Genomic DNA, 26,748 nt, shown 5'->3' with positions numbered 1-26,748 from the left:
GTAAATTGTCATTGAGATTAAATCAGTCGAGTATTTATATATTTATTAATACTTAGTAAGTTATTAATAATTTTTTACTTTTTAAAGTATCCACCTCCTGGTGGTGTTTCAGTGAGCTTGGTGCTTCCAGTTTGAACACCACCACTGTTTAACATCAACGCCTCACGTGAATGAAATTTAACAATATCTTCAATACTTAAAAATGTTTGTTCATTGACTTTTGGTGATCCTAAAGCATATCTAAAATAAAAAAACAAATTGTTTATTATAAATTAATTATTAATTTATTTGTTTTATAAATTAATTACCTATTATCAGATCTTTTTCTAACAGGGACATTGTACACACGATCTTTAAACCAAAGAACAAGAGCCAAAGGATTATTTGGATTTGAAGATGATGGTCTAAGCAAAAAGTATCCATTAAATGGTCCTTAAATAAATAAACAATTATATTTTTTATTCAGTTTTTTTTCAGCATTTAAATATCAATCTAAACTTACGTTCTTTGATCAATGCAATTCCTTGTTCTCTTGAGACATTGTGAAACCATGAACAATCCATATAAGACTGTTTTTCTGGTGGTGGTGGAAGAGGTCTCGTTGCTCTTATATCCAGCATTGATGATTTTTTATCAGGTGTACGTTCTGTAAATATAATATTATTTAAAATAAATAATTTACAGATATTTTTCCATTACACAATACTGACTTAAAAGATTCAATCGGGCTTGTGTTAATGTTGCCTCTGTAAGACACTCAGAAAGACATGTTTTTTTATGTATTGATGTATTAAAATTTAAAATTTGTTTTGTTTCTGAAACCATATTGATTTTTTTTATAACAAAAAAAAAATATTAACAATACAATACGTTGAGTTTAGTGAGTATAATTCAACTGAACAATATCCTACGAAATTTTATAAATTTAAATCGAAATAAACCGTCCGTTGGTCCACACTCATGTGGGGTTTTCGACCTTGAAATTATTTTAAAATAACACTGTTATTTTTAGTCTATCCAAAAATAAATTTTAATTAATAATATGTAATTTAAAAAATAATTTATCTATTTGTTTTTAAGAGAGAAAATAAAAATGATACCTGGTTTATCTTGATTGTCTATGTGTGTCACAAAACACCTGGACAAAGCTCTTTTAATTTTGACAATTATATCAAATATTTCATCGGTTAATCTTAACATCAAGCCAATTAATAAACCCTTAGATATTTTCAGATAAAAAGACAATACGTTTAATGGCATTTTAGAGAGTAATCATTGAGAATGTAACTGATGTTACAGTTGCATTTCACATGACTGGAGAATTGTACATATGTAAATTTTGTTTAGGGTGGACTGGACCAGATGTTACACAATGATATTATAATAATTATTTCAAGAGTATTACCGTTTTCATTAAGTTTCTTTGGCATTGTTGATACGTCAACTGGAACAAGTGGTTTTGCTGGCAATGGAGGAGGTGATTCTTTCATGAATGACGATTGATTTGGAAGACAATGATACGCTGTGTCTTCTGGTGTTTCAGTTATTGATTCATAAATTTCTTCGTCTTTTTCTCTACTGTCAGCACTACTGTCTGTTTTTGAACCAACAAAACTTTCAATTGATCCATTAATTGAATTACAACTAGCAAATTTTTTTTGATTTTCTATTATTATTTGTTCATCAAATTGCTCGTATTCATCTTCACTTTCTTCAGCTTTTGTTGGTAAATTTGCAACGAGATCAAAGTTTGTAAGCATTGTCGGTGGACGTGGTAGTTCATCAGATTTTTCAGGTGATTTTAAATTTTTTTTAACATCTTGAGGCTTTTGTAGAACTCCAGTATGTATCTCTTGATAAACAGAGGATGAAGAAATACTTAAATTTTTAACTAATGAACAAGTATTTAATTTTTTTTTTGATGAAATATTATCATTATCTTTGGAATTCATATGTGCATTTTCAGTTTGATAATTTGTTTCATTATTATCACAATTATTGTAAATTGTTTCAGGTATATTTTCTTGTTTTTCCGATGATTTTAAATGTTCATTTAATTTATCAGGTTTTTGAAACATCAACAAGCTATTACGAAAATTTAAACTTCTTTCTGGAATGTAGGAAGTATCATTTTGATTATGTTGCTGTTGATTATTTGATTTTTCACTGTCTTCATCATCATCATCCTCGAAATCTGTACCCCAAGAGCCAGAATCACTTGTTGGCTCTTCTCGGTGTTGTGAAATTACAGATGGAGATACAAATTTTTGTGGTGTTTGATTGAGCATTTCGACAAAACTCCATAAATTTCTAATAAATAAATAAACATTTTAAAAAATTTAAAAACAATCTAAATATAAATATTTTTAGCTTAGAAATTAATCAACGTTTTGATGATTATTTTAAATTTCCAACTCACCGTATTTGTGGTCGTGATAAATCTCGTTTCCATAGTGCTAATTTTCCTTCAGTCAAGTGCTAAAAAAAAAAAACAAAAATAAAGCAATTAACATTAAAAATAAATAAACAATTAATTAAATAATTACCAAGAGTTCATCTCCATCAATTTGTCTTTTTTGCACAGCTGAACAGCAGTCTTCAAGGTCATTCTAGAAAATTTTTAAATATTTATTTAGAAAAACAGTTGATACAATATTTTCGAAACGAAAAAAAAATAATTTCTATCAAATCCAACAAGTGCATTTAATTAATTTCCATATATAAAATTATTTTCTCAATTTGGCTGATATTAAATTGAAAAACTTGATTAAATTTTCGCGCCGTTATCAACCGGTTGGATCAAGAGTCCAATGTCTGGGACAACGGATAACCGGTTAATTATCATGATAAAAAAAAAAAAAGATTTCACCTCACCTTTTGAAGAATGTCAATCACCTCTTTTGTGCTCCAGCCAGATATCAATTCAATTGCAATTGAACGTGATAATTCTGACATTATTATTTTTATCACAAAAATGTAAATAAAAAACAACTAATTTTAGTCCCACGTGATGATCCACCAACGCATCTGGTTACCACAATTTATTTTTTTTAAAACTTTTACAATTTTTTTTAGACTGTCTTTGGCTTGTGCTGTAGTCGTGGCTCAGTTGCACTTACTTGCACTCAGTTGTAATGTATGTTTTTTATTATTATTTTTTTTTTATGTATTTATTTGTCGACGTTTCTTCATTCCCCTACTGTCACTTGAACGGTTGAGTCATGTGCTTGGCCAAGTGTGAATACACATGACTAATACCACAAAGTACTGACATTTAAACCGACTGTATATGTGAAATTGTCAACCAAAAGACCATCAGTCATAATACTCATAATTAATACATGTTGATTATTTTATATTCCACATAAAAATATTTTTTTCATTACTAAGACAATAATTAAAAATTATTTCGATTTAGTAATTTTAGTAATTTTTTAGGAATGTCTAAAACAAACAAAAAATTAATGACAATGTTAATTAAATTTGCATGATTAATTACAATTAATTATAGAAAATTAATTATAAATTTCAAATGATGTATAATTAAAATAAAATTAATATTATGAATTATTAATTTAAAAATTAATTAAACATTTTATATTGAATTTAAATTGATACCAAATTAATTGTTTGAAATATTTTTAATATTATTAAGGAATTATTTGGGAATTATCCATGTGGATGTGATAACCAACTACACCACGAGAACGATATCAACAAAATTTATTATTGACATATTGAACCGCGCGGTTCAATATGTCAATAATAAATTTTGTTGATATCGTTCTCGTGGTGTAGTTGGTTATCACATCCGCCTAACACGCGGAAGGTCCTCAGTTCGAACCTGGGCGAGAACAATTATTTTTTTGTCATTTTTTCAATGATGATTCTAAATTACTTGAAGAAATTCACTTAATTAATTTTTTTTTGTTGGTTTATAATCATTTGACAGGTGTGCTTATGTCAATTAATAATATTTTTCAAAAATTACTTGAGAATGAATTTTTTTTGGCATTTAAAAAACAATTCAAAGAAAATTAAAGTTCAATTTACAGCTGGTCTTTAAATCTTGATCACGTGATGTAAACATGGCTGAACTCTGGTGCTATCAGCTGTGTCAAGTGTCTATGTAACAATAATAAATATAAACAATAAAAAGTGTGTTTAAAAAACAAAAAAAATTCAATCATGGTATCACAAACATTATTTAGAGTAATACAAAGTTACAGTCAATGTAATCCAAGGCTAAAAAAATTATTATACTATGGCTTGGGATCATCTGTTGTTGGTTTAACCATCTACAAAAGTCATAATCATCAGGCATTTGCCACTAAAGCACAATTAAACATATCAAATTTTATGGCAGAACCAATAACATCAACAATTGATTTACAAAAAAATGCTGGTGATATGAAAACAAAGATGGAATTATTAATAATGAAAATTCAATCAGATTTTTGTCGTTCACTTGAATCAATTGAGAAAGATGAAAAATTTAAAGTTGATCGTTGGTTAAGAAAAGAAGGAGGTGGTGGTATAACATGTGTACTTCAAGATGGTACAGTATTTGAAAAAGCTGGTGTTAATATATCAGTTGTACATGGCTCATTACCACCAGGTGCTGTTCAACAAATGCGTGCACGTGGTAAAAAAATTGATAGTGGTACATTGCCATTTTTTGCAACTGGTGTAAGTGCTGTTATACATCCAAGAAATCCAATGGTACCAACAATACATTTTAATTATCGTTATTTCGAAATATATAATAATGATGGTAGTGTACAATGGTGGTTTGGTGGTGGTACCGATTTAACACCATATTATTTAAATGAAGATGATGCTAAACATTTTCATAAAACATTAAAAGATGCATGTGATAAACATGATCCATCATATTATAAAAAATTTAAAGATTGGTGTGATAAATATTTTTTTATACAACACAGAGAAGAATCAAGAGGTCTTGGTGGTATATTTTTTGATGATTTAGATACACCAAGCCAAGAAGAAGCATTTAAATTTGTTGAATCATGTGCTGAATCAGTTGTACCATCATATGTTCCACTTGTTGAAAAACATAAAGATGATGGATATGGTTTGGCTGAAAGACAATGGCAGCTATTACGAAGAGGAAGATATGTAGAATTTAATTTAATATATGATAGAGGTACTAAATTTGGATTAAATACACCAGGTGCTAGATATGAAAGTATATTGATGTCATTGCCATTAACTGCTCGTTGGGAATACATGAATGAACCAGATAAAAATTCAAAAGAAGGACAACTTATGGAAGTGCTGAAAAATCCAAAAGACTGGTTAAATATTAACAAGTAAAATTATTTAAATAATACATTGGAAATGTTGTGAAGATGATGGCTTGGTGAAGGGTTTATAAATAAAATAAATAACATTATTATTTTGTTATTAAAAAATTAATGATTATTATTAAATTTTTTGTACCATTATTTTGGTGATAGCTTAATTATAAAATAAATAAATATTTTTTTATTTCAAAAATATCTATTTTTTTTTTGTTTTTATAACAAAAAATTTATCATGTTGAAATTAAATTAATTGATAAATATTAAATAATTTTATAATTTATTATATTCTGATTCACAGAATTCAGATAAAAAAAATTATCAACTATTTACTTTTAATCAAAAAAAGTAATTTATAATTTTATATAATTAAATTAGCAATTTTTTGATTAAATAAAGCAAGTGAAATTTTATTTTGAGTTGGAATTTCAATTGGTTTGTTAGCCTCACTGGATGCTGATGTATTTGCTGAATGAAATTCGTTGGAAGTAGTGTCTATTTGACTACTTGTGGAAGAGTCTGTTTCATCACTGCTACGATAATACTCATTATCATCACTATAATCACCTGATGATTCCCATACTTCATCATCATCTGATGATGAAACCCATACTTCATCATCATCATCATGATTAACTTCTTCGTCTTCTTCTTCATATTCATCATCTTCTCTTCCATCTTCATCTTCTTCTTCTTCTTCATCAACTTCTTCTTTTATTACATGATAGATTCCATCTTCATCAATAAATGGCGAATAATTTTTAGGCAATGGTCCAATTGGAATTTTCATTATCCTTGGTGGTTTATCTTCAACTTCATCATCATAATTAAAAGCTGATCTTGGATCTTCCACAACTGGCATTGGTGTATCTGGATTAATTGGTATTGCTTCATGTTTTTTAGCAAGCATTGATCTAAGCTGTGCACGATTTAAACATTTTTTAAGATCAAAAATTGTACCACGACAAGCACCATTACTTTTACAATACTCCATAAATTCTCGCCAATTATTATCATACTTTAAAACCATGGGATTACCAATGACAATCAATAATGCTTTTGCTCTTGTTATTGCAACATTAAATCTTTTTGGATTTGATAAAAATCCAGGATGATATGTGTTATTATGATGATACAAAACTGTTCTTACTGTTGATATTATTATAATATCACGTTCTTGACCTTGAAATGTTTCAACAGTACCAACTGATATATTTTTAAGATTTTTATTATTTAATGTTGCATGAATTTTATTACGTTGAAGTGCATATGGTGTTACAATACCAATATCACATTCTTCAACTTTTTTATTTCCTAATTTTGTTTTTAAAAGTTTATCAATGTATTCCATTATGATATTAATCTCAGTTAAATTACAAACACTTGGTGAATTTGATTCACGTGTTTCATTTGCTTTTGTAACAGCATGAAAAATTATTGGAAATTTTTTATTTGGTAGATGCAACCAGTCACAGCCTTTTGTTGTATCTTTACCTCCCATTGCAACTAAATCATTGTCATAAAAAAGTTCATTTGGTACATGTAAAATTGATGGATGTGAACGATAATTTTTTATTAATTTTGTAACATAATTTGGATCATATCCAACACCTGGAATTTTTACGTATGGTTCCTTCATCATTAATCTTTCAAGCATTGAAATTCCAAGTAAATATTCACTCAGTGGTGATTGACAAACTGGTCCCAATTGTTTTGGATCACCAGCAATGACAACTTGTCCACTTATTGATCTTCCTTCTTCACCAGCCATTACAAGCATTGGAATTAATGTTTCTGGCTCTGTTGCTTGTCCAGCTTCATCAATAAATAAATATTCAAAATGATCTTCACGTAATTCATAAGTACGAATACGTATACATGTTGCAAGTGTTGTAATAACAATTTTTTTTGTTATAAATACTTTTTTAGTAATAAAAACAGCTTCATTTGTTGCAAAATTTGAACAAGCTTTTATTGATTCATCAATACTTTCATGATTTTTTGATGCTGAATACATTCTGTATATTATATTTTCTGGTATTGAACTATTTAATAATCTTTTAGCAATTTCATCTGCTGCTGAATTTGATGGTGTACAAATAAGAACTTTATGATTTGAATTACGATGATATATTTGAGTTATTGCCTCAACAAGTGTTGTACTTTTACCAGTTCCAGGTGGACCAAATACAAGATAAGGTGCTGGACGTGATGATTTAGCAAGAATATTTATAACTGCTTGTTGTTGTTCAAGATTTTTTGATACAGTTGGATTTATCCATTCAATAGGTTGATGATTTATTGGTGGAATAGGCTGAGCAATTGGAAAAACAAACTTATGCAATTCATTATCATGAGCTACATTAAGAACATTATGTTGAACGTCACTTGTCCAATCTGAATATTCAAACTCAATGTTAAATGAATGTTCTGGTTTTAACATTTGTTGAAATCTAAAAATATAAATTATTAATTAAAACATTATCAATATGAAAAATATATAAATGATTAATAGAAATAATTACTTTATCGATGGTTTTACTGTAATATAATTACTACCAACATATGTAATAACACAACGATCATTAAGTGCTAAAGATGTATCAGTTCCAGTGATCATAATAATATCTTTGGCACGTAGAGATGGTCTGTCTTCAGACAATCCAGGTACATGTATCACAAATTCATCTTTACGATACGATGATTTATGTATCTTTTGATTCCACAAAGTAAATTTTTTCATTTCTACTATTCCACGATGTTGTTCAATGTATAAAAGTAATTTAAATAAATACCAATACATGTCTGGTTTTAAATTTTCAAGAGAATAGTATTTTAAACTTCTTAAAATTTGCCAATAATTTCTAGCATCCTCAGTCATTCCTGGAAGTGGTTGTTTATTGTAATGCTTGAGGATAGTATTTAAATCATCAGGAATTGTAGTGTTCAGTTGGCTTGGTGCTTTAACACTGTTAAGGCTGTAAGAAAAAAATTTGTACATTAGATATTAGTTTGTTAAAAAAGGTATTTAATTAATTATATTTAATCAATTAATACTTACACGTCACCTTTGCTTTTTCGATAGATTACTTGCTCAATTTCTGTTAAACGAGTCATTGTTAATGATTTTTTGTTATGATTTTTTGACAATTTAGTTTAAATGTTTTTGCACATAACCTCGAGGTTTTAAAATTGTTTATTGTTTGTTACTTGAGAGTACACAAATTTAATAATAATAATTGGTTTGATAATTAGATTAAAATTATTTATTTATTTCGAGATAATTAGTAGAAATTAAATTTATAATAAACGATGTTTGTTAATTATGTTTATGTTTTTAACGTATTCACATGATGATTATGATGATAAGCACACCGTTTTTGTTATGAATCTCTTTCTCTCTCTCTTTTGATCTTTTGTCTTGCTCTGTTGTTGAGCGACAGTGTCGCTTTTCCCGCTTCTCCCTATTGCCCTATTATAACTTGAAATTTGAACTGAAAAAAATTTCGACCACTTGTGTATTGAAAAAGAGTGAAAAAGTACAAAATTTCCAGTTAAATTTAGAAAATCAAAAAATAAACAATTATATTTTGTATTTTGCAGAATAATTTTATTTAAATATAATTTTTATATTACATAGTACAATAATCCTACTGAACTTCCAATTATGTAGGTATTTTTAATAAACAATATTAGAACAATAACAATACAATTCTATTTAAAATTACAGAAAATTTTAACTGTGATAAAAGATATAAATAATAAAAAGTGTATTTTTTTTTTAATAAGTTGAAGATTATTTTAATTTATAACTATCATTAATAATTATTATATATTGAGATTAATAATTGTTAAACTTTTTATTATAGAAAATACAATGTATGAAATGACTAAGTTTTAGTCGAGTCAAACATTTTTTTTTTCTCATTTGCATTTAACTCATAACGATAGGTTCAATAAGTGCCCGGTCCTGTGGTTGAAGACAGTTGTAATGACAGGTAATGCATTTATTTTGTTGTTTTGATTGGCAACGTATTGCAGTATATGATATTTTGTTTGAAAATAAAAGTGTATAACGAGATACCATCCATGCGTGTCTGTTAAGAATAATATAAGGATTATCAAATAGATATATATCATTAATTGAAGTTCCTTCAAATGCAGCATCTTCAATGATACCAATTTTGTTGTTGGACAAATCTAGCTGGCTGCATTTAATATCTTGAAAAATAGTACTTTTAACAATTGAAATTTCATTGTAACTCAAATTTACTAAACGCAAATTAGCACTATTTCTTATAGAAAATGATTCATCTTCAATTTCATTAATTTTGTTGTTATTTAATTCGAGTTTTATTAATTTTTTAAGATCTTTAAAAACATCAGAATCAATATACCGAATTTGGTTAAAAGCCAAGTTTATGTATTTTAAATTATCAAGTATATCAAATGCATATTCAACAACTGCTAATCGTGTTTTGGTTATGGTTATATTTTCCAGAGATGGTAAACAAATAAATGAATACTTTTCTAATTTATCGATTTGACCATTTGTATAACAAAGTTCAGTTATTGATAGTGGCAAAATGTCTGAGAATGGACTATCACAAATACCTATAGAATCATTGTTGAAAATTTCCAAGGTTTTTAAATTTGTAAGATTTGCTAATACTTGTCCAAGGTATACTCCAGTTAACATTTCATTTGGTTTGAATTTCAGATATTTTAGAGATTTCAAAGAATCAAATAATCCAACTTTAAGTTCAATTACTCCAACGTCGATTATTAAATTTTCCAAAACTGTCAAGCCTTCAAATGATCCAGGATAAAGAACAAATCCATTTCTACGTTTTCTATAGATTTTTAATGTTTTCAATTCTGATTTAATATTTGAATCTTTGAATGCATTTGGACTAATAGATGTTACGAAATCGTCGCAAGTAAATCGTATCTCTCTAGTATGTATCTCGATAAAAGCTCCAAAAGTTGATGGCCTGGCAATTTTTTCCTCATTTACATTGACAGATGATATAGAATTATGTTTAAAACAAATTTCAAGTGTATTATGTCGTTGACATTCCGTATCAATTTGAGATTCCATAATACTCCAAGCAACCAGATCTTCTGTCAAACTAGGATTATTATGATCCACATGTAAGTGATCGAGACTTGTCATATTGGCAAATGCACCATTTTCAATCAGAGAAATATTATTGTATGATAAATCTAAATTTTTAATATTTTCGCCTTTGAATGTTTTTTCATGTATTGATTGTAGTGAATTGAAACTCAAATCAAGTACTGATAATAATTTATTATTTATGAATGATTCATCATCAATAATATTTATTGTATTATTACTCAATATAAGTCTTTTCAAGTTTGTTAATATTTCAAATGTATTTCGATGAATACGGGTCAATCGACTGGAGGTTATTTCTAAAATCTTAAGGTTACTTAGCCTATCAAATGCTCCAGGTGTAATTGTTTCAAGACTGCTATTGGTTATAGAAAGAATATCGAGTTTTTCCAAACAAACAAAAGCCATTGATTGTAAATTAGTAAATGTACTATTTGTGAAACGCAAAATTGATAAATAATATTCATAGTTTTCACATATTTTAGAACAAATATTTACTCTATCGACATTGGAAATTAATAACACTCGTAATTTATTCAATAAATGTATTAATTGGCATTGAATTGAATCGGATGTACCTATTGAAATTTCAAGAAATGTCAATGATTTGAGTGGATGAAATACAGATGTTTTAAACGGAAGTGATTTGGTTTTAAGTTTAAGGATTTTGAGATTTTCCAGCCCAGTAAATGATTCTTCATTGAGTTCAAAGTTTTCTACTGCAGAATTAATTATCAAATCGCTGATGTTTAAATTATGAAATACATTATTATCAATTGATAATAATTTATCGTCTAGTATTTCAAGAGATTTAGGTGTCCATATACCGGGTACCAGCTGCTTCACTGAAATCAATGATGTTGATGACTTGCAAATTTCAAATGAATGATAATTACTAAAATAACAATTTTGTATTTTATCAGTCAATAAGTCAATTTTTTTTTCTTTTTGTATTATTGCTATTTCATTTGGTTGATAATTTAAATATAGTCTTGTTTTGTTATCTAAATCCCCATAAATAGCATCATCTTCTTCATCAAGTTTATTGTCATACAGATAGATCACTTTAATCTGAGATCCATTAAATGCTCCACTTTCAATTGTTTCAATATTGTTATGTGTTAAATCAATTAAACTGCAATGAATATTTTTGAATACGTTTATTTCAATAACTTCCAATGCGTTATAACTCAGGTTTAGCAATGACAAGTTCATTCTATTTATTCCTGCAAATGATTGACTATCAATATTTTTTATTGAATTATTACTGAGATCAATAAATTTTAAAGTTGGTATGTTAAATACATTTGAAGGTATGTGAGTGAGTTTATCATTCGAAACCAATGTCACATTTTTCAGTTTATACAAGTAATCAAATACTTCGGGCTCGAGAAAAGATAGATTACTTTTTATGATTGTCAGCTGTTCGAGATCTTTCAAACATTTGAAACATCCCGCAAATAGTGTCGTTAAAATACCACCGGTAAATTGTAATTTTCGGAGTTTCAAAAATTCAATACTGCGATTATAATAATTGCAAATATCAATACTATAATGATTCAGAAGTTCCAAATTTTCCAAATTACGAATATCGTTTTGTAATACGTTCCCGAGATATTTCGATGTCGAATTGAGTACTTGTATCTTGAGAGACCTTAAGTTGTATAAGTATTTAAAACTTTCGTTACTCAGTGGAACTATGGCGTTATTTATTTCCAATGTTGTAAGTTGCGACATTGCTTTAAATGCATCTGGTTCGATGATTATCTCTTGATCAGGTAAATCAAGTATCAGTGTAGTTGCTGATAAATAAAACGGTTTAAAAGCATCATTTTTAATGATGTTGACAATATCACTCGTCAAACGTATTTTTATCAACTCCTCTATTTGTGTGTCAAGTGGTATCAAAGATGTCCATCTACCTACGAAGCAAGTTTGGTACTCTTCCCATGGTTTTGGTGGTTTACAAAATATTGCCTCGTTTTGTGGCCCCATAGAAACACATTTTGAATATAATATTAGTAATTCAACTATAATCAACAAAAAACGAGTGTTCTTCATTTTATAATGTCCACGAATACAAATCTTGATAACAAAAAGATGACGTGTACAAACGCAATTTTTTAAGCGACAAGTTGAGCAGTATAAGGATCGATATTGACTATTCCAAGCTTAACAGCTTAAGTATACATTTAAACTTGAATTCTTAATATTTTTATAGGTTTTAAAATTTTAATAGTTTTGTTTTTGCAACTGGAATTTGACCTTGAACAAATAGAACGTCATTTAAGATATAAAAAAATTTAAAAACACAAAAGAATTCTTGCCTTGAAAAATATGTGCAATAAAATATATATATCATAAAAAACATCTAAAGGACACTTTTATTATGAAAAAAAAAAAAAAAATTCTACAATAATATTATTATAATATTTAAAAATATTTTCAAAAGATAGATGATTTTTTTTAAATCATAAAAATAACATTTAAAATTATAAAAATGATTTTTTTAAATTATAACAGTATTTTTTTTTTTCTAACTTAAAAAAAATTGTTATTCTATATGCCAGTTTTTAAAAGTTTTTTTAACGAACGAAATTATCAGACTCTAAAAATATATTAACGATTTTCTTGTAAATTTTTTTCAATAATTTTTCCGAAAATATATATTTTCAGTTTAATGTGTTAAAATAAATAAATTTTTTTATGTCACGATATGCAAGGTTGAAGCATCATAGATAAAATATTGCTATACGGAAATAATTTTTATCGTTATACAAATATTTTTTAAAAAAAAAAACAATTTTTTTAAATTTTATAAATTTGAAATATCAACGACAGAAAATATTTTCAGTGCATGCATTTTGCACATATAATATTGATAACATAAAAATTTACTGGAATTTATTTTTATTGTCGTTAATATTTTATTTTTAAAATTGTATAAAAATATTGTATATGATAAAACTTTTCTGCAGTTTTTTTTTTCAGCTAAAAAAAAATTTATATTAGATATTTTATTGCACATATTTTCAAGGCAAAAATTCTTTTGTGTTTCTAAATTTTTTATATACTAAACGACGTTCTATTTGTCTAAGGTCAAATTCAATTTGCAAAAACAAAACTATTAAAATTTTAAGACCTTTGAAAATATTAAGAATTCAATTTTAAATATATACCTGAACTGTTTAGGTTGCTCAAGTATAAAAAAAAAATTCGTTTAATTAATTTTTTTTTAACTATTAAACCCTAAAATTTTCGAGGATAAAATTGCTATCTTTCAGCAACTTTATTTCTCAGTATACTGAATACTGAGTTTCCTATGTCCAGTTGAAATTAAAAAATGAAGAGAAAAAATGATAGATCCTGAATTTTTTATTTTACAGAATAATTTTATTAAAATATAATTTTTATATTACAAAAATAATCCTCCTGAATATCCAATATTTTTAATAATCAAATAATATTATAACATCAATATGCAATCTTACATAAAATAATTCGAGAAAATATCGATTACAAGATGAAAGAAATATAATTATAATAAAAGAGATTATTTTTTTTTTATCATGTTAAAGATTATTTTAATTTAAAACTAACATTATAATTTTTATGGAATAAACAATAATTGTTAAAATTTTTATTATATTATAGTAAGTGCGTGTCAACTAAATGTTTACTTTAAACAACTGTTTTTTAGTTGAGTCAAACAATTTTTATTTCATTTGCATTCAAATTCTAACGCTAGGTTCAATAGTTTCTCTGTCTTGTCGTTGAAGACAGTTGTAATGACAGCTGACACAGTTATTTGGTTGTTTTGATTGGCAACGAATTGCAGCATATGATATCTTTTTAGGAAATACAAACGTATGATTAGCCACCATCCATGCGTTTCTGTTAGGAACAATATAAGGATTATCAAATAGATATATATCATTAATTAAAGATCCTTCAAATGCAGCATCTTCAATGATACCGATTTTGTTGTGGGTCAAATCTAGCTGGTTACAATTAATATGTGGAAACAAATAACTTTTAACAATTGAAATTTCATTGTAACTCAAATTTACTAAACGCAAATTAGCACTATTTCTTATAGAAAATGATTCATCTTCAATTTCATTAATTTTGTTGTTATTTAATTCAAGCTTTATTAATTTTCCAAGATATTTAAAAACAGTAGATTTAATATACTGGATTCTATTAAATGACAAGTTAATGTATTTTATATTATCAAGTCCGTCAAATGCATATCGCTCAACAACGGCCAATTGTGTTTTGGTAATTGTTATATTTTCTAGAGATGGTAAACACATAAATGAAGCCGTTTCTATGGTATCGATTTGACCATTTGTATAACAAAGTTCAGTTATTGATTGTGGCAATTGATTTGAAAATGGACTTTGACAAATACTTATAGAATCATTGTTAAAAATTTCCAAGGTTTTTAAATTTGTAAGATTTGCTAATACTTGTCCAAGGTATATTCCAGTTAACATTTCATTTGGTTTGAATTTCAGGTATTTTAGAGATTTCAAAGAATCAAATAATCCAACTTTAAGTTCAATTACTCCAACGTCGATTATTAAATTTTCCAAAACTGTTAAACCTTCAAATGATCCAGGATAAAGAACAAATCCATTTCTACGTTTTCTATAGATTTTTAATGTTTTTAATTCTGATTTAATATTTGAATCTTTAAATGCATTTGGACTAATTGATGTTACGAAATCACCACAAGTAAATCGTATCTCTCTAGTATGTATCTCGATAAAAGCTCCAAAAGTTGATGGCCTGGCAATTTTTTCCTCAAATACATTGACGGATGATATAGAATTATGTTTAAAACAAATTTCAAGTGTATTATGTCGTTGACATTCCGTATCAATTTGAGATTCTGTAATACTCCAAGCAACAAGGTCTTTTGTCAAGCTAGGATAATTATGATCCACATGTAAATGATCGAGATTTGTCAAATTAGCAAATGCACCATTTTCAATCAGAGAAATATTATTGTATGATAAATCTAAATTTTTAATATTTGTGCTTTTGAATGTTTCTTTATGTATTGATTGTAGTGAATTGAAACTCAAATCAAGTACTGATAATAATTTATTATTTATGAATGCTCCATCATCAACAATATTTATTGTATTATTTAAAAATTCTTTTCAACTGAAATGAGAAGAAATTTTTCAATGCATGTATTAATTGGCATTGAATTGAACCAGATGTACCTATTGAAATTTCAAGAAATATCAATGATTTAAGTGGATAAAATACAGATTTTTCAAAGGGAATTGATTTGGTTCTGAGTTTAAGAACTTCGAGTTTCTCTAATCCGGTAAATGATTCTTCATTGAGTTCAAAGTTTTCTACTGCTGAATTAATTATCAAATCGCTGATGTTTAAATTATGAAATACATTATTATCAATTGATAACATTTCATTGTCTCGTATTTCAAGTGATCTAGGTGACCATATATCGGGTACCAGCTGTTTCACTGAGCTCAAAGATGTTGATTTTTTGCAAATTTCAAACGAATGATAATGACTGAAATAACAATATTGTAATTTATCAGTTGAAAGATCAACTTTCATTAGTTGTTTTTCTTTTTTATTTATCGCTATTTCATTTGGTCGATAATTTAGATATAGCCTTGCATAATTGCTATCTAAATCCTCAAAAATAGCTTCATCTTCTTCATCGAGTTTGTTGTCATACAAATAGATTACTTTAGGATGGGTTCCATTAAATGCTCCACTTTCAATTGTCTTAATTTTGTTGTGTGTAAAATCAATTAAACTACAATGAATATTTTCGAATACGTTTATTTCAATAACTTCCAATGCGTTATAACTCAAATTAAGCAATGACAAGTTCATATTATTCGATCCTGTAAATGATTGCCAATAAATATTTTTTATTGAATTATTACTGAGATCGATAAATTTTAAAGTTGATTTGTTAAATATATTTGAAGGTATGTAAGTGAGTTTGTCATTCGAAACCAATGTCACATTTTTCAGTTTATGCAAGTAGTCAAATGCCTCAGGTTCGAGAAAAGATAGATTACTTTTTATGATTGTCAGCTGTTCGAGATTTTTCAAACATTTGAAACATCCCGCAAATAGTGTCGTTAAAATGCCACCGGTATATTGTAATTTTCGGAGTTTTAAAAAATCAATACTGCGATTATAATAATTGCAAATATCAATATTATATTGATTCAATAGTTCCAAATTTTCCAAATTACGAATATCGTTTTGTAATACGTTCCCGAGATATTTCGATGTCGAATTGAGTACTTGTATCTTGAGAGACCTTAAGTTGTATAAGTATTTAAAACTTTCGTTACTCAGTGGAACTATGGCGTTATTTATTTCCAATGTTGTAAGTTGCGACATTGCTTTAAATGCATCTGGTTCGACGATTATCTCTTGATCAGGTAAATCAAGTATCAGTGTAGTTGCTGATAAATAAAACGGTTTAAAAGCATCATTTTTAATGATGTTGACAATATCACTCGTCAAACGAATTTTTTCCAACTTCTCTATCTGCTTGTCAATTGGTATCAAAGATGTCCATCTACCTACGAAGCAAGTTTGGTACTCTTCCCATGGTTTTGGTGGTTCACAAAAAATTTCTTGGTTTTGTGGTCCCATAAAAACACATTTTGAATATAATATTAGTAATTCAACTATAATCAACAAAAAACGAGTGTTCTTCATTTTATAATGTCCACGAATACAAATCTTGATAACAAAAAGATGACGTGTACAAACGCAATTTTTTAAGCGACAAGTTGAGCAGTATAAGGATCGATATCGACTATCCCAAGCTCAACAGCTAATGTATACATTTAAACTTGAATTCTTAATATTTTTATAGGTTTTAAAAATTTAATAGTTTTGTTTTTGCAAATAGAATTTGACCTTCAACAAATAGAACGTCATTTAAGATATAATAAATTCAAAAGCACAAAAGAATTCTTGTCTTAAAAAATATGTGCAATAAAATATATATCATAAAATATAAGCTAGAAAAACACCTGCAAAAAAAAAAAAATTTACAATAATAATAACATTATTATAAAATTATAATTTTGAATATATACTTATCTAAAGTACATGTATGAATAGTTTTTTTAAATTATAAAAATAATATTCAAAATAATACGAATAATTTTTCTTAATTATAAAAAACGTGTTATTCATGTCAGTGATTAAAAGCCCTTTTAACAAATGCATTATCAGACTCTAAAAATATTTAAACGATGTTCCTATCAATTTTTTTTTAAGGGTTTTCCTTTGAATTTTTTCTCAATAATTTCATGTAAAATATTGTAATTTTTGACAGATATCAAATACATGAACAATATTTTGTTTATATATATATTTTTTTTAAATTGACAAATAAAATATTAATGACATAAAAAATAATTTTTTTTTTCTTTCCGGCATAATGTATGCATGTGCACAAAACAAATAAATGTTTTTATGTCACTGTATGCAAGGTTAAAGCATTATAGATAAAATATTCCCATACGGAAATAATTTTCATCTTCAAACAAATATTTTTTCAAAAGGAAAAACTTTTTTTTAAATTTTATATATATTATATATTAACGACAAATAATATTTTTTATATATTTTTAGTACGATGCATGCATTTGTACATATAATATTGATAACATGAAAAAAAAAACCAATAAATATTTCAATCCCACCACGTGCAAGTTTAAATTACAATCCTAAAAATTCCTCAGCAAACTAATAACTTATAATTAAATTTTTCAGCGAGATTTGCAGTTAATAATAGATATTTCAAGAAAATTCGAGTCGAAAAATATTGAATGCTGAATTTCCTGTCCAGTCACAATCAAAAAATGAAGAGAAAAAAAAATACATGCTGAATTTTGTGTTTAACAGAATAATTTTATTTAGATAGAAATTACATAAAATAATTCGAGAAAATTTCGATTACAAGATAAAAGAAATATAATTATAATAAATGAGATTATTTTTTTCTATCATGTTAAAGATTATTTTAATTTAAAACTAACTTTATAATTTTTATGGAATAAACAATAATTGTCAAAATTTTTATTATATTATAGTAAGTGCGTGTCAACTAAATTTTCACTTTGAACAACTGATTTTTAGTTGAGTCGAACAATTTTTTTTTCATTTGCATTCAAATTTTAACGGCAGGTTCAATAGTTTCTCTGTCTTGACGTTGAAGACAGTTGTAATGACAGCTGACACAGTTATTTGGTTGTTTTGATTGGCAACGAATTGCAGCATATGATATCTTTTTAGGAAATACAAACGTATGATTAGCCACCATCCATGCGTTTCTATTAGGAACAATATAAGGGTTATCAAATAGATATATATCATTAATTAAAGATCTTTCAAATGCAGCATCTTCAATGATACCGATTTTGTTGTTGGACAAATCCAGCTGATTACATTTAATATGTGGAAACATATATCTATTGACGATTGAAACCTCATTGTAACTCAAATTGACTAAACGCAAATTATCATTATTATTCATAGCAAATGCATTATCGTCAATTTCGTTAATTTTATTATTATTTAGTTCAAGTTTTATCAATTTTTCAAGATAACCAAAAACATCAGAAGGAATAGACTGGATTCTATTAAATGCTAAGTTAATGTATTTTAAATTATCAAGTCGACTAAATGCATATTGTTGAACGTCTTTCAATTCTGTGTTGGTAATTGTTATATTTTCTAGAGATGGTAAACAAATAAATGAATACTTTTCTAATTTATCGATTTGACCATTTGTATAACAAAGTTCAGTTATTGATAGTGGCAAAATGTCTGAGAATGGACTATCACAAATACCTATAGAATCATTGTTAAAAATTTCCAAGGTTTTTAAATTTGTAAGATTTGCCAATACTTGTCCAAGGAATACTCCAGTTAACATTTCATTTGGTTTGAATTTCAGATATTTTAGAGATTTCAAAGAATCAAATAATCCAACTTTAAGTTCAATTACTCCAACGTCGATTATTAGATTTTCTAAAACTGTTAAACCTTCAAATGATCCAGGATAAAGAACAAATCCATTTTTACGTTTTCTATAGATTATCAATGTTTTTAATTCTGATTTAATATTTGAATCTTTAAATGCATTTGGACTAATTGATGTTATGAAATCGTCACAAATGATTCGTATTATATATACTCTAATACGTACCTCGACGAAAACTGCAAAACTTAAAGGTCTAGCAATTTTTCCCTCATATACATTGACAGATGATATAGAATTGTGCTTGAAACAAAGTTTCAGATTATCATGTAATTGACATCTCGTTTCAATTTGAGATTCCATAATATTCCAAGTCATAGTATCTTTTACCAGTTTATTATTATGATCTACATTTAAGTGATCGAGATTTGTCATATTGGCAAATGCACCATTTTCAATCAGAGAAATATTATTGTATGATAAATCTAAATTGTTAATATTTGCGCCGTTAAATGTTTTTTCGTGTATGGATTCTAGTGAATTAAAACTTAAATCAAGTATTGATAATAATTTATTATTCATAAGTGATTCATCAGCAATAACTTTTATTGTATTATTACTCAATGAGAGTCTATTCAAGTTGGTTAACATTTCAAATGTATTTCGATGAATTCGAGTCAATCGACTGGATATTATTTCTAAACTTTGAAGTTTACTTAGACCATCAAATGCTCCAGATGAAATTGTTTCAAGACTACTGTTGGTTATAGAAAGAAATTCAAGTTTATCCAAACAAGAAAAAACATTCGATTCTAAATTAGGATATAAACTATAAGAATTCTTATAGTGCAAAATTGATATATTATGTTTTGAGTTTTCGCATATTTCAGAACAAACATTTACTCTATTGACATTGGAAATTAATAATTTTTGTAAATTCTTCAAAGCATTCAACAACTGGCATTGAATTAAATGAAATTCACCTGATGGAATTTCAAGCAATATCAATGATTTGAGAGAATTAAATACAGATACGTCGAACAAAATTGGTTTTGTTTTCAGTTTCAGAGCTTGAAGACTATCCAGTCCTGTAAATGATCCCTGATTGAGTTTGAAATTTTCCGCTGCAGAAGTAATTATCAAAACGCTGATGTTGGAATTATGAAATACATTATTACCAATTGATAATATTTCATCGTCTATTATTTCAAGTGAACTAGGTGTCCACATATTAGGTACCAGCGGTTTTACTGAACTCAATGATGATGATGCCTTACAAATTTCAAACGAATGATAATTACTGAAATAACAATGTTGTATCTTATCAGTCGATAGATTAATTTTTATTCTTCGTTTTGCCTCTTGATGTATTGCTGTCTCATATGGTTGATAGTGTAAATAAACCCTTGTATTGTTATTCAAATCCCAAGAAAAAACATCATCATCTTCGTAGTATTTATTGTCATACAGATAAATCGCTTCAATATGAGATTCATTAAATGCACCGCTTTCAACTGTCTTAATCTTGTTATGTGTAAAATCAATGAAATTGCAATGAATATTTTTGAATACGTTTATTTCAATAACTTCCAATGCGTTATAACTTAGGTTTAGCAATGACAAGTTCATTCTATTTATTCCTGCAAATGATTGACTATCAATATTTTTTATTGAATTATTACTGAGATCAATAAATTTAAAAGTTGGTATGTTAAATACATTTGAAGGTATGTGAGTGAGTTTATCATTCGAAACCAATGTCACATTTTTCAGTTTATACAAGTAATCAAATACTTCGGGCTCGAGAAAAGATAGATTACTTTTTATATCAGTTTGTTGCGAGATCTTTCAAACATTTGAAACATCCCGCAAATAGTGTCGTTAAAATACCACCGGTAAATTGTAATTTTCGGAGTTTCAAAAATTCAATACTGCGATTATAATAATTGCAAATATCAATACTATAATGATTCAGAAGTTCCAAATTTTCCAAATTACGAATATCGTTTTGTAATACGTTCCCGAGATATTTCGATGTCGAATTGAGTACTTGTATCTTGAGAGACCTTAAGTTGTATAAGTATTTAAAACTTTCGTTACTCAGTGGAACTATGGCGTTATTTATTTCCAATGTTGTAAGTTGCGACATTGCTTTAAATGCATCTGGTTCGACGATTATCTCTTGATCAGGTAAATCAAGTATCAGTGTAGTTGCTGATAAATAAAACGGTTTAAAAGCATCATTTTTAATGATGTTGACAATATCACTCGTCAAACGAATTTTTTCCAACTTCTCTATCTGCTTGTCAATTGGTATCAAAGATGTCCATCTACCTACGAAGCAAGTTTGGTACTCTTCCCATGGTTTTGGTGGTTCACAAAAAATTTCTTGGTTTTGTGGTCCCATAAAAACACATTTTGAATATAATATTAGTAATTCAACTATAATCAACAAAAAACGAGTGTTCTTCATTTTATAATGTCCACGAATACAAATCTTGATAACAAAAAGATGACGTGTACAAACACAATTTTTTAAGCGACAAGTTGAGCAGTATAAGGATCGATGTCGACTATTCCAAGCTCAACAGTTAAAGTATACATTTAAACTTGAATTCTTAATATTTTTATAGGTTTTAAAAATTTAATAGTTTTGTTATTGCAAATGGAATTTGACCTTAAACAAATATAACGTCATTCAAGATATAATAAATTCAAAAACACAAAAGAAGAAAAATATGTGCAATAAAATATATCTATCATAAAAAACATTTAAAGAAAACTTCTATTACGAAAAAAAAAAAAAAAAAATTCTACAATAATAATATTATTATAATATTCTAAAATATTTTCAAAAGATAAATGATTTTTTTTTAATCATAAAAATAATATTTAAAATTATAAATATAATTTTGATAAATCATAACAATATATTTTTTTCTAATTATAAAAAATATGTTATTTTATGCCAGTTTTTAAAAGTTTTTTTAACAAACGCATTATCAGACTCTAAAAATATCATAACAATTTACTTTTGAATTTTTTCTCAATAGGTTTTCTGATTGATATTAAATACATATACAATATTTTTTTTTTAATTTTAAAATAAAATACTGTCAACAATAAAAATAAATTCCAGTATAATATATGCACGTGTGCAAAATAAATAAATTTTTTTATGTCACTATATGCAAGGTTAAAACATTATAGATAAAATATAAAATATCAACGACAAAAAATATTTTTAGTACGATGCATGCATTTGTACATATAATATTGATAACATACAAATTTGCTGGAATTTATTATCATTGTCGTTAATATTTTATTTTTAAAATTGCATTCCATGGAAAAAAAAATATTGTATATGTATTTAATACTTATCAGGAAATATATAATATTTTCGACAAATTTATTGAGGAAAAATCGCAAGGAAAATCGTTAAAATATTTTTAAAAACTTTTACAGACTGGCATAGAATAAAGTTTTTTTTTAAATTTAAGAAAAAGATATTGTTATAATTTAGAAAGATTATTTACATTTTTAAGGTATTTTTAAAAATAATAATACTATTATTGTACAATTTTTTTTTTTTTAAAAAAGCTAAAAAAAAATTTTTATATTTTATTGCACATAATTTTCAAGGCAAAGATTTTTTCATACCAATAAATTTTTTTTTTAACTTAAACACTAAAATTTTCAAGGTAAAATTTGTTATCTTTCAGCAACTTTTTTTCTCAGTATACTGAATACTGAGTTTCCTATGTCCAGTTGAAATTAAAAAATGAAGAGAAAAAATAATAGATCCTGAATTTTTTATTTTACAGAATAACTGTATTTGAATGTAATTTTTATATTACAAAAATAATCCTGCTGAATATCCAATTGTCTAGCGGATATTTTTAATAATCAATTAATATTAGAACAACAATATGCAATCTTATATGAAATAATTCGAGAAAATTTCGATTACAAGATGAAAGAAATATAATTATGATAAACAACTGAACAACTTGAACAACTGTTTTTTAGTTGAGTCAAACAATTTTTATTTCATTTGCATTCAAATTCTAACGGTAGGTTCAATAGTTTCTCTGTCTTGACGTTGAAGACAGTTGTAATGACAGCTGACACAGTTATTTGGTTGTTTTGATTGGCAACGAATTGCAGCATATGATATCTTTTTAGGAAATACAAACGTATGATTAGCCACCATCCATGCGTTTCTGTTAGGAACAATATAAGGATTATCAAATAGATATATATCATTAATTAAAGATCCTTCAAATGCAGCATCTTCAATGATACCGATTTTGTTGTGGGTCAAATCTAGCTGGTTACATTTAATATTTTGAAACATATATCTATTAACGATTGAAACCTCATTGTAACTCAAATTTAGCAAACCCAAATTATCATTATTTTCCATAAAAAATGCATTATCGTCAATTTCATTAATTTTGTTGTTATTTAGTTCAAGTTTTATTAATTTTCCGAGATACCCAAAAACAGAAGGAATAGACTGGATTCTATTGAATGCTAAGTTAATGTATTTTAAATTATCAAGTCGACCAAATGCATATTGGTGAACGTCGTTCAACTGTGTTTTGGTAATTGTTATATTTTCTAGAGATGGTAAACAAAAAAATGAAGACATATTTAGGGTATTGATTCGACCGTTTGTATAACAAAGTTCAGTTATTGATAGTGGCAAAATGTCCGAAAATGGACTATCACAAATACCTATAGAATCATTGTTAAAAATTTCCAAGGTTTTTAAATTCGTAAGATTTGCCAATACTTGTCCTAGGTATACTTGTGTTAACATTTCATTTGGTTCAATTTTCAGATATTTTAAAGATTTCAACGAATCAAGTAAACCAACTTTAAGTTCAATTACTCCAACGTCGATTATTAAATTTTCTAAAACTGTCAAGCCTTCAAATGATCCAGGATAGAGAACAAATCTATTTTTACGTTTTCTATAGATTATCAATGTTTTTAATTCTGTTTTAATATTTGAATCTTTAAATGCATTTGGACTAATTGATGTTATGAAATCGTCACAAATGATTCGTATTCCTCTAATACGTACCTCGACGAAAACTGCAAAACTTAAAGGTCTAGCAATTTTTTCCTCATATACATTGACAGATGATATAGAATTGTGCTTGAAACAAAGTTTCAGATTATCATGTAATTGACATCTTGTTTCAATTTGAGATTCCATAACATTCCAAGTCATAGTATCTTTTATCAGTTTATCATTATGATGCAAATATAAATGTGCAAGATTTTTCAAATTGACAAATGCACCATTTTCAATCAGAGAAATATCATTATATGATAAATCTAAAATTTTAATATTTGCGCCATTAAATGTTTTTTCGTGTATGGATTCTAGTGAATTAAAACTTAAATCAAGTATTGATAATAATTTATTATTCATAAATGATTCATCAGCAATAACTTTTATTGTATTATTACTCAATGAGAGTCTATTCAAGTTGGTTAACATTTCAAATGTATTTCGATGAATTCGAGTCAATGGACTGGAGGTTATTTCTAAACTTTGAAGTTTACTCAGCCCATCAAATGCTCTATATGAAATTGATTCAAGACTGCAGTTGGTTATCGAAAGAAATTCAAGTTTTTCCAAACAAGAAAAAGCATTCGATTCTAAATTAGGATATAAACTATCAGAATTTCTATAGTGCAAAATTGATATATTATGTTTTGAGTATTCGCACATTTTAGAACAAATATTTACTCTATTGACATTGGAAATTATCAATTTTTGTAGATTTTTCAAAGCATTTAACAACTGGCATTGAATTAAATGAAATTCACCTGATGAAATTTCAAGCAATATCAATGATTTGAGAGAATTAAATACAGATATTTCGAACAAAATTGGTTTTGTTTTGAGTTTCAGAGCTTGAAGACTATCCAGTCCTGTAAATGATTTTTCATTGAGTTTAAAATTTTCCGCTGCAGAAGTAATTATCAAAACGGTGATGTTGGAATTATGAAATACATTATTACCAATTGATAATATTTCATTGTCTATTATTTCAAGTGAACTAGGTGTCCACATATTAGGTACCAGCTGTTTCACTGAACTCAATGATGTTGATACTTTGCAAATTTTAAATAAATGATTATCACTAAAATAACAACGTTCAGATGTACGATATGAAAGTTTATCCACTAACTCAGTTTGTTGAATTTGTGTTTCTTTTTTATTTATTGCAATTTCATATGGTTGATAATGTAGATATAGCCTTGTATCATTATTTAAATCCTCAGAAAGAGCATCATCTCCGTAGTATTCATTGCCATACAAATAGATCACTTCAATATGAGATCCATTAAATGCACCGCTTTCAATTGTCTTAATCTTGTTATGTGTAAAATCAATTAAGCTGCAATGAATATTTTCGAATACGTTTATTTCAATAACTTCCAATGCGTTATAACTTAGGTTTAGCAATGACAAGTTCATCCCATTCATTGCTGCAAATGCATGATTATCAATATTTTTTATTGAATTATTACTGAGATCGATAAATTTTAAAGTTGGTATGTTAAATAAATTTGAAGGTATGTGAGTGAGTTTATCATTCGAAACCAATGTCACATTTTTCAGTTTATACAAGTACTCAAATACTTCAGGCTCAAGAAAAGTTAAATTACTTTCTATGATTGTCAGCTGTTCGAGATACTTCAAACATTTAAAACATCTCGCAAATAGTGTCGTTAAAATACCACCGGTATATTGTAATTTACGGATTTCCAAAAAATCTATACCGTGATTATAATAATTGCAAATATCAATATTATATTGATTCAATAGTTCCAAATTTTCCAAATTACGAATATCGTTTTGTAATACGTTCCCGAGATATTTCGATGTCGAATTGAGTACTTGTATCTTGAGAGACCTTAAGTTGTATAAGTATTTAAAACTTTCGTTACTCAGTGGAACTATGGCGTTATTTATTTCTAAAGTTGTAAGTTGTGACATTGCATTAAATGCATTTGGTTCGATGATTATCTCTTGATCAGGTAAATCAAGTATCAGCGTAGTTGCTATTAAATAAAACGGTTTAAAAGCATCATTCTTAATGACGTTGACAATATCACTCGTCAAACGAATTTTTTCCAACTCCTCTATCTGCTTGTCAATTGGTATCGAAGATGTCCAGCTATCTAGAAAGCAAGTTTTGTATTTCGACAATGATTTTGGTGGTTCACAAATATATTTTTCGTCT

The 26,748-nt window shown here is 26.8% G+C and overlaps 5 protein-coding genes and 1 non-coding gene across 6 annotated transcripts; 2 read left to right on the top strand and 4 right to left on the bottom strand.

The window, feature by feature from the left end:
* Positions 1 to 74: 74 nt before the first annotated feature.
* On the bottom strand, positions 75 to 3,289 carry LOC122851308. The gene is made up of 7 exons (XM_044150444.1): positions 2,875 to 3,289; positions 2,547 to 2,609; positions 2,420 to 2,478; positions 1,406 to 2,310; positions 503 to 646; positions 309 to 432; positions 75 to 240 (listed from the first exon to the last, which is right to left on the bottom strand). The coding sequence occupies exons 1-7, from the start codon at positions 2,953 to 2,955 to the stop codon at positions 75 to 77; spliced, it is 1,542 nt and encodes a 513-aa protein (XP_044006379.1). The 5' UTR covers positions 2,956 to 3,289.
* Positions 3,290 to 3,783: 494 nt separating this feature from the next.
* Trnav-aac lies at positions 3,784 to 3,857 on the top strand. Its single transcript has one exon. It is a non-coding gene; the product is annotated as a tRNA-Val (tRNA).
* Positions 3,858 to 4,188: 331 nt separating this feature from the next.
* Positions 4,189 to 5,337, top strand: LOC122851310 (oxygen-dependent coproporphyrinogen-III oxidase). Its single transcript, XM_044150445.1, has one exon. The coding sequence runs from the start codon at positions 4,189 to 4,191 to the stop codon at positions 5,335 to 5,337; it is 1,149 nt and encodes a 382-aa protein (XP_044006380.1).
* An 82-nt stretch (positions 5,338 to 5,419) lies between these two features.
* Positions 5,420 to 8,711, bottom strand: LOC122851307 (putative helicase mov-10-B.1). The gene is made up of 3 exons (XM_044150443.1): positions 8,386 to 8,711; positions 7,850 to 8,302; positions 5,420 to 7,777 (listed from the first exon to the last, which is right to left on the bottom strand). Exons 1-3 carry the CDS (start codon positions 8,439 to 8,441, stop codon positions 5,686 to 5,688), a joined length of 2,601 nt encoding a protein of 866 aa, XP_044006378.1. The 5' UTR covers positions 8,442 to 8,711; the 3' UTR covers positions 5,420 to 5,685.
* A 547-nt stretch (positions 8,712 to 9,258) lies between these two features.
* Positions 9,259 to 17,130, bottom strand: LOC122853515 (toll-like receptor 3). Its single transcript, XM_044154016.1, has 7 exons — positions 16,824 to 17,130; positions 15,702 to 15,845; positions 14,659 to 15,490; positions 11,425 to 11,599; positions 11,292 to 11,331; positions 9,722 to 10,625; positions 9,259 to 9,532 (listed from the first exon to the last, which is right to left on the bottom strand). The coding sequence occupies exons 1-7, from the start codon at positions 17,128 to 17,130 to the stop codon at positions 9,259 to 9,261; spliced, it is 2,676 nt and encodes an 891-aa protein (XP_044009951.1).
* A 1,531-nt stretch (positions 17,131 to 18,661) lies between these two features.
* On the bottom strand, positions 18,662 to 26,208 carry LOC122853514 (chaoptin-like). Its single transcript, XM_044154015.1, has 6 exons — positions 26,171 to 26,208; positions 25,520 to 25,899; positions 24,291 to 24,826; positions 20,834 to 20,998; positions 20,653 to 20,746; positions 18,662 to 20,286 (listed from the first exon to the last, which is right to left on the bottom strand). The coding sequence occupies exons 1-6, from the start codon at positions 26,206 to 26,208 to the stop codon at positions 18,662 to 18,664; spliced, it is 2,838 nt and encodes a 945-aa protein (XP_044009950.1).
* Between the last annotated feature and the right edge of the window lie 540 nt (positions 26,209 to 26,748).

Source organism: Aphidius gifuensis, linkage group LG3 (assembly GCF_014905175.1).
Source record: "Aphidius gifuensis isolate YNYX2018 linkage group LG3, ASM1490517v1, whole genome shotgun sequence".
Taxonomy (NCBI): Eukaryota; Metazoa; Arthropoda; class Insecta; order Hymenoptera; family Braconidae; genus Aphidius; species Aphidius gifuensis.
The sequence above is the reverse complement of the archived record's forward strand: the minus strand, read 5'-3'. Positions and strand labels throughout refer to the sequence as shown.

Excerpts from the sequence above, each read along its gene's own strand:
- LOC122851308 (XM_044150444.1), bottom strand. The coding sequence starts at position 2,955 with ATGTCAGAATTATCACGTTCAATTGCAATTGAATTGATATCTGGCTGG. Across the intron at positions 2,311-2,419 it reads TTATCACGACCACAAATACG|AAATTTATGGAGTTTTGTCG; the intron begins GTGAGTTGGAAA and ends TTTATTTATTAG. Across the intron at positions 647-1,405 it reads AAAGAAACTTAATGAAAACG|AACGTACACCTGATAAAAAA; the intron begins GTAATACTCTTG and ends TTATATTTACAG.
- LOC122851310 (XM_044150445.1), top strand. The coding sequence starts at position 4,189 with ATGGTATCACAAACATTATTTAGAGTAATACAAAGTTACAGTCAATGT.
- LOC122851307 (XM_044150443.1), bottom strand. The coding sequence starts at position 8,441 with ATGACTCGTTTAACAGAAATTGAGCAAGTAATCTATCGAAAAAGCAAA. Across the intron at positions 8,303-8,385 it reads CGAAAAAGCAAAGGTGACGT|CCTTAACAGTGTTAAAGCAC; the intron begins GTAAGTATTAAT and ends TTTTTCTTACAG. Across the intron at positions 7,778-7,849 it reads ACAGTAAAACCATCGATAAA|ATTTCAACAAATGTTAAAAC; the intron begins GTAATTATTTCT and ends TTATATTTTTAG.
- LOC122853515 (XM_044154016.1), bottom strand. The coding sequence starts at position 17,130 with ATGGGACCACAAAACCAAGAAATTTTTTGTGAACCACCAAAACCATGG. Across the intron at positions 15,491-15,701 it reads ATTTCTTGAAATTTCAATAG|ATTTATCATACAATAATATT; the intron begins GTACATCTGGTT and ends TTAAAAATTTAG. Across the intron at positions 10,626-11,291 it reads AGTGAAGCAGCTGGTACCCG|TACTTGATTTGAGTTTCAAT; the intron begins GTATATGGACAC and ends AATTATTATCAG.
- LOC122853514 (XM_044154015.1), bottom strand. The coding sequence starts at position 26,208 with ATGTTTGAAGTATCTCGAACAGCTGACAATCATAGAAA. Across the intron at positions 24,827-25,519 it reads CAATGAAATATTATCAATTG|ATTTATCATATAATGATATT; the intron begins GTAATAATGTAT and ends TTAAAATTTTAG. Across the intron at positions 20,287-20,652 it reads CGATGAAATATTATCAATTG|AATCGAATGTTTTTTCTTGT; the intron begins GTAATAATGTAT and ends ATCCTAATTTAG.